Below are 12,935 nucleotides of genomic sequence, written 5' to 3'. Positions count from 1 at the left end.
TTCAACCCCCACCTCCCCTGTCATCTCGACCTGTTATCATCGGGGACACTTCCGTCCGTACGGGAAGCCTCCTCCTCAAGACTTTACGGCCAGTCAAACAACACCTATGGACGTTAGCAATCTACAGGCCACCTCCATCAAGACCTGTGCAAAAACTTCAAAGGGGGGAAAAGTGTTGTGACTCGCCGATCTTTCAAAGTGCCGTCGCGCAGTTACGAACATCCTCTACATGCGGCGCTGTCTGCCAGCCATGCAGCAGCAGCGCCACCTATGCGCTCAGCCAGCCAGCGGCTGCTAGACTCAGACTCAGTTGTGATTTGACTGTTAAAGTGACACACATCTTACTCTGTTTACATGATCTGTGACTTTCATGTATTGTGTCGTCCTTGAAATATATTTGTTCAACTTGAAGTTATAACAAATTGTAATGGCCCTTTTCTGTAATTTAAAAACCTCTCTCAAGCGACATTTAGTTGCACCCCAGAATGTTATTCCATAGGATATAATAGAATGGAAATAAGTCATATACACTAATCTTGTACACTCTGCACTGCAAACTCTAGAAAATATTCTCAGTGCAAAACATGCTGAATTGAGTTTCTTGGATATGTATGTGACATGGTCTTTCCAGCTCAAGTGCTGATCAATGTACCTGCCCAAGAATTTTGTAGGCCAGACTTTATCCATTTCATGGTCACTCAATAATAAATGCTGATCATCCTTCTCATTTACTTTATCATACTGTATGTAATTTGTTTTATTTAAATTGAGTGTTAACTTATTAGCGTAAAACCACTGTTGCACACTCTTCAGATCTTTAACTATTTGGCTTCTGAAGCTTAGAGGCCTATTTTTTGAGACATATCAAGATTTAAAATATGTCCTACAATGTCTTCGCAACATATTCAACAATGTTTTCTACACTGTTTTAAATAACGTTGTATGAAATTTCATCACAGATTAATTTACAAAAACTTTTGTTGATAATTTCATCAATAAGTGGGCATGGTTTTTCATTTATTTATTGCTGATGGTAACTTGGAAGTTGGTTTCCACATAACTACACTTGTCTTTTTATTGATATAAAAGCAGTTTTCACTGATTTTACTTTCTGTTTACTCATTGTCACATTCAAACACATCCAATGTGTATGAAAAGTAATAACTTTGAGTGACCATTTCCAGCTATAAGCAGGCATGGGTCAAAAATTAAACTACATAGTTAAACTTAAAGAGTTCTCTTTTTTTGGGAGGGGGGAGGGGAGTTATATATCAAGATAAAAAAGATTAAAGAACATACAGTTGAAGTACAGACCCAGGAAAACTACCCAAAATTTTTCATCAAATCTGCCAGTGTATAGACTAGTTAGAGAAGGACAGAGGCTATTGTACAAAAAGTGCAAGAAGACAGCATGACTGCACGTCATATTACCTATTCTTGGATCAATCTGTCCACAAAATTATGATTATACTGCTTTTTACGGAGTGTCACCAGATTAATTTAAAAATCTAATCAGTAATATATGCTTCTTCAGCACAAAAATTTGTTTAACTATACAAATGCTATGGCTTTTAAGTTATGAGCACCTTTCATAAAAGTTATCCAAGTCAGCCCTTTGACACGCATGTAGGTTGTGCAAACTTGGGGCCTCCTATCTTCAAGTGGCTGTAGAAATGGAACCAAACAACATATTGATCTGAGATCTTGTACATTCAAGATATTGTGGAACCTTCACATAAAATTTCATTAGATTTAGAAGTGGTAGAGCTGGGACCCATGATCAACTTGACTTGAAATGACCTTCCCATCAGCACTAAAATTATTTATTGTTTGTATTGATGGCCTCAAATCTATATGAAATCAACAACAGAAACCTTTTAAATAGCTCTGGGTTAATTTAACCATACACACAAAAATTTCCACACTGAATAATCTTGTCTTAATCTCAAGATGACTTTATCTCTAAATAATTATTGCAACCTGCATCCTTTTGAACTGCTTACTGTATTCATCTTTCAGACACCCTCTAGCATTTTTGCCCCTGACACTTCCCTCTAATACTAAATATGTGATCCCTTGATGTCTCAGAACATGTCCTATCAACCTAACTCTTCTTTTAGTGCAGTTGTGCCACAGATCTTTTTTTTCCCCAGTCCTACTCAGTACCTCCTCATTTGTTACAAAACATACCCATCTAATCTGCAGCATTCTTCTGTAGCACCACATTCCAACAGCTTCTATTTCCTTCTCATCTGAACTTTTTATCAACAACATTTCATTTTCACACAGATAGATACCTTCAGAAAAGGCTTCCTAACCTTTAAATCTAAATTCGATATTAACAAATTTCTCTTCAGAAGTGCTTTTCTAGCCATTGCCAGTCTACATTTTATAACCTCCCTACTTTCCTCATCATCAGATATTTTACTGCCCAAAGAGCAAAACTCATCTACTACTTTTAACGTCTCAGTTCCTAATTTAATTCTTCAGCATCGCATAACTACATTCCATTACCTGGTTTTTCTTTTTTTAATGTTCATTTTATATCTTCCTCTCAAGACACTGTACATCCCATTCAACTGCTCTTCCAAGTCCTTTGCTGTCTCTGACGAATTACAATGTCATCAGCAAATGTCAATGATTTTATGTATTTTCCCTGAACTTTAATTCCTTCTCCAAATTTTTCTTTGGTTTCCTTTACTGTTTACCCAATGTCCATATTGAATAACATCAGGGATAGAGTACAATAGTGTCTCACATCATCAACCACATCTGGTTTGTGTACGAGCTGCATACAACCTTTAGCTCCCTGTGTGTTACCTCTGCTACCTTCAGAATTTCAAAGAGGGTATTCCAGTCAGCACTGTCAAAACCTTTCTCCCAAGCTACAAAAGCTATAAAAGTAGGTTTGCCATTCCTTAACCTATCTTTTAAAACGTGTTGTAAAGTAAGTATTGCCTCACATGTGGGTCAATGTAAGCGTCCGATTCCACCCATCTGCTTTGACCCATGGCATAAAGGTGTTATGGTGTGTGACATCATTAAGGCGCGGAGTTTATGAGTTAGTTGTGTTTGTAGGTGTCGTCTTGTTGTGTTTGATGGCACCCTCTCCTTGCACGCGCGCGCGCGCGCGTGTGTGTGTGTGTGTGTGTGTGTGTGTGATTTTGGTTTTGTTGACCTATATAGATCAAGGGAAATGACCAATTCTAATTTTCATAGTTTTATTTGTAGGTATTGGTGTTTCGGTATCGTCAGCTGCGGTCAAGGGAAATGTCTGATTCCAATTTCTGTAGTTTTTGCTGTAAGCGTTGGTGTTTTGGTATCGTTAGCTGCGGTTGACCTCTATAGTTCAAGGTAAGTGTCTGATTCCTGTAAACTTTGTAATTTTTTTTCGTCATTTTGTGTGTTTTGGGATCATGGTGTGTTTTTTTTTACTGTTATATTTAGCTTGTCACCTCCCTAAAACCCCTAGTTTCCTGCAGTTGCCCGTTAGTTTGATTGTACTTTAGGAGGGAGATGTTATTGTCTTATTTATACGTATTTTCGTGTTTGTTGCCATGTGTATGTAGTGACATCATTGGCGCCATATTGGAGACACTTAGAATAGCCATTTCCGCCATATTGATGACGTCATGGGTCAATGCAGACGGGTGGAATCGGACACTTCCATAATCCCTCAAATGTTGCTGTATTTCTCCAGGACCCAAACTGAGGTCAGTTTCTACCAGTTGCACTATCAGCTGGAGGATGGTATTCACGTATCGTATAGCCATTATGGTGCATTCCATGACCACCAGCAGCATACATCGGCCTCACAAAATGCCAACCCAAAACAGCAGGGAACCTCCATCTTGCTGCACTCGCTGGGCAGTGTGTCTAAGGCGTTCAGTCTGACCGGGTTGCCTCCAAACACGTTTCCAACTATTGCCTGGTTGAAGGCATATGCGACACTCATTGGTGAAGAAAATGTGATGTCAATCCTGAGTGGTCCATTCGACATGTTGTCAGGCCCATCTGTACTGCGCTGCATGGTGTCGTGGTTGCAAAGATGGACCTCGCTACGGACGTCGGGAGTGAAGTTACGCATCATGCAGCCTATTGTCCACAGTTTGAGTCGTAACACGACGTCCTGTGGCTGCACAAAAAGCATTATTCAACATTGTGGCATTGCTGTCAAGGTTCCTCCAAGACATAATCCATACGTAATGGCCATCCACTGCAGTAGTAGCCCTTGGGTGGCCTGAGCAAGGCTTGTCATCAACAGTTCCTGTCTGTCTGTATCTCCTCCATGTCCGAACAGCATTCGCTTTGGTTCACTCTGAGACACCTGGACACATCCCTTGTTGAGAGCCCTTCCTGGCAAAAGGTAATAATGCGGACGTGATTGAGCCATGGTAATGGCCGGCTAGGCATGGTTGAATTAGAGACAACATGAACTGTGTACCTCCTTCCTGGTGGAATGACTGGAACTGATCGGCTGTCGGACCTCCTCCATCTAATAGGCGTTGCTCATGCATGGTTGTTTACATCTTTTGGTGGGTTTAGCGACATCTCTGAACAGTCAAAGAGACTGTGTCTGTGATACAATATCCACAGTCAACGTCTATCCTCAGGAGTTCTGGGAACCGGGGTATGCAAAACTTTTTTTGATGTGTGTATATGAAAGAGTCCTGACTGATTCACTGACTCATCACCACTCAGCCCAAACTGCTATGGATAGAAACTTGAAATATGGAGAGGGAATTAATCTTATACTCTAGGCATTATTTAAGAAGGGATTATTCAGTATTCCACTCGTAAGAGAGGGAAATAGAGGTTACAAGGTTTTTTGAAAAAAATGTTGCTACTAAGGCTATTTTTCTGCTAGAACTACTGTGATTGATACCGTATTTGGTTTCTCGGTCAGAAAGGAAAAGAAAAAACTGTGTTAGCGTTTTCGGAAATTCAACATCTAAGGGGGTGATACAGTGGGTGAACATTTCTCAAGTTGTTATTGAAGAACTACTAAACCATCTTTAAAGCTATCTCTAAGAAAAATGGTATTTGACTTCTCGGTAAAAAAAAAAAAAAAAAAAGGTGTTTCAGTGTTTTTGGAAATACAACTCCTGAGGAGGTGAAATAAGGGATGAAAGCTTCACGCAAATATTTCATTACGGAAGCGTTTTTGAAGCTATATCTACGAAACTTTGTATTTGGCTTCTCGTTTACAAATATAAAAACTCGTATTTTAGCGTTTCTGGAAATTCAACCCCTAAAGAGGAGAAATTGGGGATGAAATTTTTTATGAAAATATTTTGTTACATTAAAACTAAATCTGTGAAAAATGATATTTGACTTGTTGCACAGAAATAGAGAAATACGTGCCATGGGATGAAAATTTCTATGGAAATACCACCACAATAACTCAAAAGGCAGGATTAGGAGAAGCCCAGACTCCAGCTACCAAATTGGCCAGGGCATCCGAAAAAGTCCATGCTTCTTCGCAAACTGCAACACCTACTAAACTTTTCACCGTAATTAACGTAAAGAAAGCATTTAAGTCTCCACGACAACACAGTTTTGTCAGAACTGCATAGAAGAAGAAACAGACCTTTTAATACAATAATCTTTCAGTAGTCCTAACATACGTGTTTATAAAATTGTTTCCGTTGTAATTACTATGCAAACGCGGGAGAACCAGCGAGTGTTTAGCTAGCCCCTGTATTAGGTTGCTAGTTAAAGTAGTGCTGTGCGCCCTAAATGTATGCATCATCTTTATGTAATTTTGACCCACTAGTTGTGTATTTTGCGGAATATCAATAGACTAAATGAAAAAAACGAAAAAAACATAAATGAAACATACATCCTCGTGGTTGATTCGTAATGGAACTGGATTTCAATAACACACATTATTTGGAGCATCAGTTACTCTTTCAAATCTGTGACGACATAGCATACAAGAAAAGATTTTTGAATGACATCACAACGTTTTTGAAACAATACCTGACTTTAAGTTTTGTCTCATGCAGAGGAGATGTATGAAATAACTAATAATTTCGAAGGTTTCTATCCTGTGTTCATACACGCGCGCATTCCTGTTGCTGATCATACATCATTCAACCAATGAACGATGGCGAAAAAGTAGAGCGCACAGTATGACGTCATCAACACCAAAGTGTACTGTCTTCGACTTCCGTATAAATTTTACTGAAGAAAGTACTTTACGCCTACATAAATGCCAATGGCTCATCAATTTATTTTATAATACAAGATATGTCTACAAGTTGTACACCTTATCTTCGTGTTGAGAGGAAAACAAATACTAAAAAAAAATCAGGTTTGTTTTGAACTTGTATAAAATCTCTGACTATCAAACACGTTGAACTTTTCGCTAATAATACCACTGACGTATGACTAATATGGTGCATGCGTAAAGTTTGATCTGTCAAAAGAGGAATGTTATTTAAATATTCTACTCTTGAGTGAATTTAAAACAACACAAGTTATTACCGTTGTTTAAACACATAATATCGTTTTGCAACAGCACTTGAATGCTCCGTGTTTCTCCACTGAGTGCTAAATCGCCACTAACAAAAATGCAAGACGAAATGAATAACATTCCACTCGCTGACGACGATCCACAAGCCGTTTTACCCGATGACACAGAAACTGCGGATATTTCTCATAATTCAGATGCAATGGTACGAGGTCGCAGTTTGGATTCAATTCCTTCATCTTTTACTAACGGAAGTAGCAGCCCAGGACCGAACAGTCTGGATCCAGATATAAGTCCAGATGAGCAAGAAGAGAAAGCACGACTAATTTCTCAAGTTTTGGAGTTGCAAAACACGCTAGACGATCTCTCTCAGCGTGTTGATAGCGTAAAGGAAGAAAATCTGAAGCTCCGTTCAGAGAACCAAGTGTTGGGCCAATACATAGAGAATTTGATGTCTGCATCAAGTGTGTTTCAGTCCACCTCTCCTAAAACCAAGAAAAAATAAGATATCGGTGCTTCGCCTGTAACGTTCCTTGTTATACCCACTGATCTATATATTTGTGCGCACAGTTTCAAGTATATTGCTTTGTGCTATTTCTGTTTACCAACTCCAGATTTGTGGGTAACAATCAAGTTGCTATTATGAAGATGCATTCACACCCACATGGTTGTATAAACCTGTGTGCTATTTGATCATTTGAGTTCTGTGCGATATGTGGACCAGTGCTGCGTGCAATATTTATTTTAATTATTGTTGTGCTTTGCTTGAGATACTTTTAAGAAACATTGTCATTTGAATAATATTGCATTATTGTCTTTCCACATCAAAGCATCTATTCTCACACCAAAGAAAATGTGCGTCAATATTACTTCTTTCAAACTTTATTTTATTTCATCCAAGACTTGACAGCGCATTGAAAGAAGTTGAACAAAGTAAATGTTTGCTTTTATACTAAGCTGTGGCAATGTGTAGCTGATTTATGCCTCCAGACACAGAGAGAATAATGTTTGTGATAATGAAGATTCTAATTACAAATTATATACTTACATGTTGTCGTAGACATAGAGATATGCAGAGTTAGATGTACACATCTGAATAGAGTAAAATAAATATGAAAGTATACACCCAAACTTGCTTCATTGCACAGAAAATGTCCTGTTTATCACTTTCTGTTGACCACCACATTTGAATTTAAACAAATGTACAATTTTTCATGTGTCTTGTACGTTTCTTTGCTTGTAAACCAGTTTTAAAGGAAATATTTAGAAAAAAGTATTTAGAAAGTCAGATACTTTCATAACTTTCTGTACGAAAGCCTATATTTTAATGTGTACTTATTTACTCTCATTACATCATTGGACAGTTTTATTATTTTCTTTTTTTCATTTGTGTATAAAACATTTATTTTGTAGCAGCAGTTTAGTGTGTGGACTGTGAGTTGGCTGTAGCTCGAAATGCAGAAAGCCTCAACTGATTGCGTTGCACATAATACTGCTTCCAAAAGTCTCACTTCTGTCGAATTGTATGGGAATTGGCATTATATTGCAATCCTGTTTTGATAAATAACAACAACACAGTAATGCAGTCTGTTTAAGTTACTGATATAATTATTTAACTTGTTAAAATTATAGAGGGATTTTCACAATAAACACAAGATTTATATTGGTATATTTTATTTCAGTTCTTATAATCACCATCTTTACCAAATGTGTATGACATCCATAAAGTTACATATTGTTTTTAATCCAATCAGCATATTTCTGTATGTTTGTGTATACACTTGGAATGTTTGCGGCCCCACATTTGTTTGAGCCAAATGATGCCATCCCAACCTGCAACAGCAGCAGTCATTAAATGTGTAGTCACTATATTATGTGTGTTGACATATTTACTTTGTTGTATATCATGTGGATCAAAATACAATCCAATAGTTTTCAATCTGGAACTCCACACAAATGATATATACCAAAAGCATTCACACCAGCAGTCATAGTTTATGAATTGCCCATAACATTCTGCAGGTCTAATTAACTGATGAGTGTAAATATTTGGACTGTTGACATATAAAATGTTTGTGGAAATTACAGTTTTGTGATCAGGCCACAGATCATCAGATTCAACTAACAATGGAGGTGCATTAATCTTGTTCAGTGGTTATCAGGTAGGTATGTAGAGGAATGTCACAAGATCTTTGAAATATTAGCGTTAGCTGCAAATTTTTTCTACCACCACTTTAACAGATAAGTGCACACTTAGTACTTTTTCCAGTCATTAAAGGCATTCCTAATTCCCGCTCGACCCTACCACCACAGTTGTTGTCGTATAAGTTGTATCTGTTTTCATCCATCATTTGATATTTCATGGAGTCTACTAAGTTTCAGTTGCCTATTATACTGAATTGTTGCTGTGATGATGCGTATTTTGATGTCACATTTGTCACAATAAAATGCAGCAGTGTCCAAAACATGACTAACACTACCTGTAAGTATTTTATGCTGTATCTATGGGGTCTTATTTTGTAACAGCAGGACTTTTTTTACTGTTTATTATGTTTCCTGGCGCATCAATGCAGCAACCAATATGGAAACTACAAACATGGATTGGTACGAAGTATATGCTGTGCATGGTTAATATAGTACATTAGTGTTTTGCAGGCAGTGCCCTCAGGATTAGACATTTTATGCTCTGTGGTTTGTGGTTAGGTTTTTATGTTGTAATGAGGCATTCTTTGATCAGATGCATGAAAACTCTGCAATTTGTGATTGATAGTACTGGTTCCCCCTCCCCAGAAGGTATCGTATTGAATTTTATTACTTGCAGTTTTGACTGTTCCACTGTTAAGATTGTTTTGCAGATGATGATCAAAGAAGTTAGTTTCCTCTGCACCACTACTTCACTTTTTTCGATTGCAAACTGTTAATTAGTGTGCATATTCTGACAGATGTAATTAACCAGTATGGTTTATTACTAAGTTTTGTAATAAATGTGCAGTTAAGAATTCTGACACTATCGTACACTCATATCTTGACAACATATACTTGATAATTGCTGTAACCATTTTATATGTCCAGATACATTAGTCTGAGTTTATTCTCATATTCACACTACATATAATGAATTAGTGTTTTTACAGTAAACAAAACATCTCTGAAGGCATTTGTTGTTCTTAAACACACACTGCTTTGTCTCCATTTGAAGATGAACTTTCTACTTGGAACACTGAATCTACAGCTGCATATATATTCGACAAACCATTGTACAGCACATGGAAGAGGATGCTTAATACTGATATTTGGGACACACTGTCCTACCACTATCTTCAGAAGAATGCCTCCTACCAATGGAGAAATTAGAAAAATAATGTGCTTGTCATCATATCGTGAATTTTGCTTTATCATTTTCTTTCACACACATTGCCTTTCTTCAGTACAATTCATGTATATATTTCACCACATGTTACTTTGTCTATGATATTTAGGCAAAAACTATCATAGTAAGTAAATTCTGCCCTAACACAAGTTCATGTAGTCTTGGATAATATTCTTCCAATTGAGCTCTGCAGGTGCATCTCGCAAATTACAATGTGTGAAGGCTTCTCTACTTCCATTTCGCTGTCTAAAGAAGGTGCATAAATATTCAGTTAGATCTTGATATGAGTTCAAAGTGGAGCAAGGGTTGGAAAAACGTAAAACCATAGTATCCTATGACTACAATATCTGAGTTCCAGTTGGAATCAGTGAATTCTTACAAATACCTGGTGTAACACTTTGTAGGGTTGTGAAATGGAATGATTACATAGACTCACTTGTGGGTAAAGCAGGTGGCAAACTTTGGTTTATTATTAGAATAATGAGGAAATACAATCAGTCTACAAAGAAGAGCACTTAAAAATCAGTTGTGCATCCCATCCTAGAATGCTGCTCAAGTGTTGGGGTGTCTACCAAATAGGACGAACGGGGGATATTAAATGTATACAAGGAAGGGCAATGCAAATAGTCACAGGTTTGTTTGACCCATGGGAGAGTGACACAGAGATGCTGAAGAAATGAACATGTAGACTCTTGTAGATTGATGTAAATTATCCTGAGAAAGCCTACTTACAAAGTTTCAAGAACCAGTTTGAAGTTATAACTCTATGAATAAACTAGAACCCTCTATGTAACACCCCTGTAAGAATCATGAGGACAAGATTAGATTAATTACACCAGACACGAAGGCGTTTAAACAATCATTCTTCGCACACTTCATTTGTGAATGGAATGAACAAAAACCCTAATAACTGGTACAGTGGGATGTATCCTGAGCCATGCATTTCACAGTGGTTTGTAGGTTATAGCTGTAGATGTTGAATGAGATAAAGGAAGTCCAGTATACAGCTGCCAGCTATGTATGCTATTAGAGTTATTGCAAATTTTGGTGATAAGGATCTTGGTAAATTAGCTTACTATGCCTACTTTCATTCACTGCTTTCATATGGCATCATATTCTGGGGTAATTCATCGTTGAGTAGAAAAGTATTCATTGCACAAAAACGTGTAATCAGAATAATTGCTGGAGCCCACCCACGGTCATCCTGCAAACATCTATTTAAGGATCTAGGGATCCTCACAGTATATATATTCACTTATGAAATTTGTTGTTAATAATCCAACCCAGTTCAAAAGTAATAGCAGTGTGCATAGCTATAACACCAGGAGAAAGGATTATCTTCACCATGCAGGGTTAAATCTGACTTTGGCACAGAAAGGGGTAAATTATGCTGCCACAAAAATCTTTGGTCACCTACCAAAGAGCATCAAAAGCCTGACAGATAGCCAACTAACATTTAAAAATAAATTAAAAGAATTTCTAGATGGCAACTCCTTCTACTCATTGGCTGAATTTTTAGATATAAATTAAGGGGGGGGGGGGGGGGGGGGGACTTAAACATTAGTGTCATGCAATATTTTGTGTAATGTAATATCCTGTACTGACATCATTTATTAACCTGACACATTCCACATCATTACGAAGTCTCGTATTCATGATCTATGGAACAAGTATTAATCTAATCTAATCTCTAATCTAATCAGTATTCTGTTCTCCTATCTGCACATGTATGACATCACACATCGTATCATCATTATACCTTGGGACAATGCAACATCTGCTATCGGCAGGTTCAGTTGACCTGGAAGATCTGAGGACTCGTATTAACATTCAGCTGTGGACAGAATGTATTAACATTCAGCTGCAATGCAGTTTTTTGACTGATGTGGACAAAACAATTTTCCCATTCAAGTGCTTGTAAAGTGTTGAGCATAGTAATGGTCACCCTTAGATGGCAATGTGTTGCTTGGGATGACCTGAACAAATGTGTGCAAAAGTGTAGAGTACAGTTCATTACCAGAGGATATTTTTTATTCTCCTCATTTCCTTTTTTGCCATTCAGCAGTGTGTGTTGATGTAAAATTTGCATGTGGTTTTTACTTAGTTATTTCTGGCATTAACTATTTACCATTTCTAAGTAGCTACTATCACATCATTAAACTAATGAAAAATGTGTATGGTAAACCACACTATACAGAAATTAGTAAGAAGAGTGACTATGTGACCATGTAATTTAATGAGAGCCAATGATAAGATATCCATTTTATTGACTGGAACAATTTCATCCAAATAAAAATGCAAAGAAAAATCAACTTATAACAAAGCAACATCATGTACTGAGCAAAGGGATATCTAGGCTGGAATAACAAGGCTGAAAGGGATATACTGCTACTCACCAAACAGAAGGCACTGAGCACTAGACAGGGATATATACAGGGTGATTATAATTAAAGTTAAACTTTCAAAACACTGTAGAAATAACACCACTGATCAGAATGATGCCAAATTGCAATGGAATGTTAACAGAGAAGGGGGAAAATGTATGGCAGAAGAAAAAAAAATAGTGTGAAAATTAATCAATAGATGGTGCTGTTTGTGTCAGAATACGTAAATGAAAACACCTGTCATGCACACAACCCATTGAAGTTGGTATAAACATGCTGGGTACCAGCTTTTCCTTCTTTTGTGTCTGCAATGTTTGCCATAACAGTTTCAATGCAGGATCGCACTCTGCTTGTAAAACTGTATTACAAGAATGATTACTGTGCACATGTCACTCTGCAGAAGTTCTGGTCACTGAAGGATTTGGAAAAAAGGCGTTCGTGCGATGAATGCTGTGGGTCTGGAAAAAATGATTTGGAAATTCAAAAAGACGGGTTCTTTTGGTGTGCAACCTGGTAGAGGGAGGAAATGAATTCATTCAACGTCAGTAGAAGCAGTGGCCACAGCAATGCAGGACGAGATGAGTGTAGTGCACAGGGAATCACCAGAACATTGGACATATCCGTGTGCATGGTGCATAAAATCCTACGAAACATTCTTTTGTGCTATCCATTCAAAATTACCCATGTGCACAAGTTGCTTCCTGTT

At 37.5% G+C, this 12,935-nt stretch overlaps 2 protein-coding genes across 2 annotated transcripts in view; one reads left to right on the top strand and one right to left on the bottom strand.

The window, feature by feature from the left end:
* The first annotated feature begins 6,530 nt into the window (after nt 1-6,530).
* LOC126209897 (short coiled-coil protein B) lies at nt 6,531-6,980 on the top strand. Its single transcript, XM_049939019.1, has one exon. The coding sequence runs from the start codon at nt 6,531-6,533 to the stop codon at nt 6,978-6,980; it is 450 nt and encodes a 149-aa protein (XP_049794976.1).
* A 1,152-nt stretch (nt 6,981-8,132) lies between these two features.
* LOC126210423 (chymotrypsin-like protease CTRL-1) overlaps nt 8,133-12,935 on the bottom strand; it is a 142,316-nt gene continuing 137,513 nt past the window's right edge. The window contains exon 8 of the mRNA XM_049939654.1: nt 8,133-8,308. Coding sequence (XP_049795611.1) covers nt 8,204-8,308 — 105 coding nt within the window. The 3' untranslated portion in view covers nt 8,133-8,203. The remainder of the gene's footprint in view (nt 8,309-12,935) is intronic.

This window comes from Schistocerca nitens, chromosome 10, assembly GCF_023898315.1.
Source record: "Schistocerca nitens isolate TAMUIC-IGC-003100 chromosome 10, iqSchNite1.1, whole genome shotgun sequence".
NCBI classification, from domain to species: Eukaryota; Metazoa; Arthropoda; class Insecta; order Orthoptera; family Acrididae; genus Schistocerca; species Schistocerca nitens.
The sequence above is the reverse complement of the archived record's forward strand: the minus strand, read 5'-3'. Positions and strand labels throughout refer to the sequence as shown.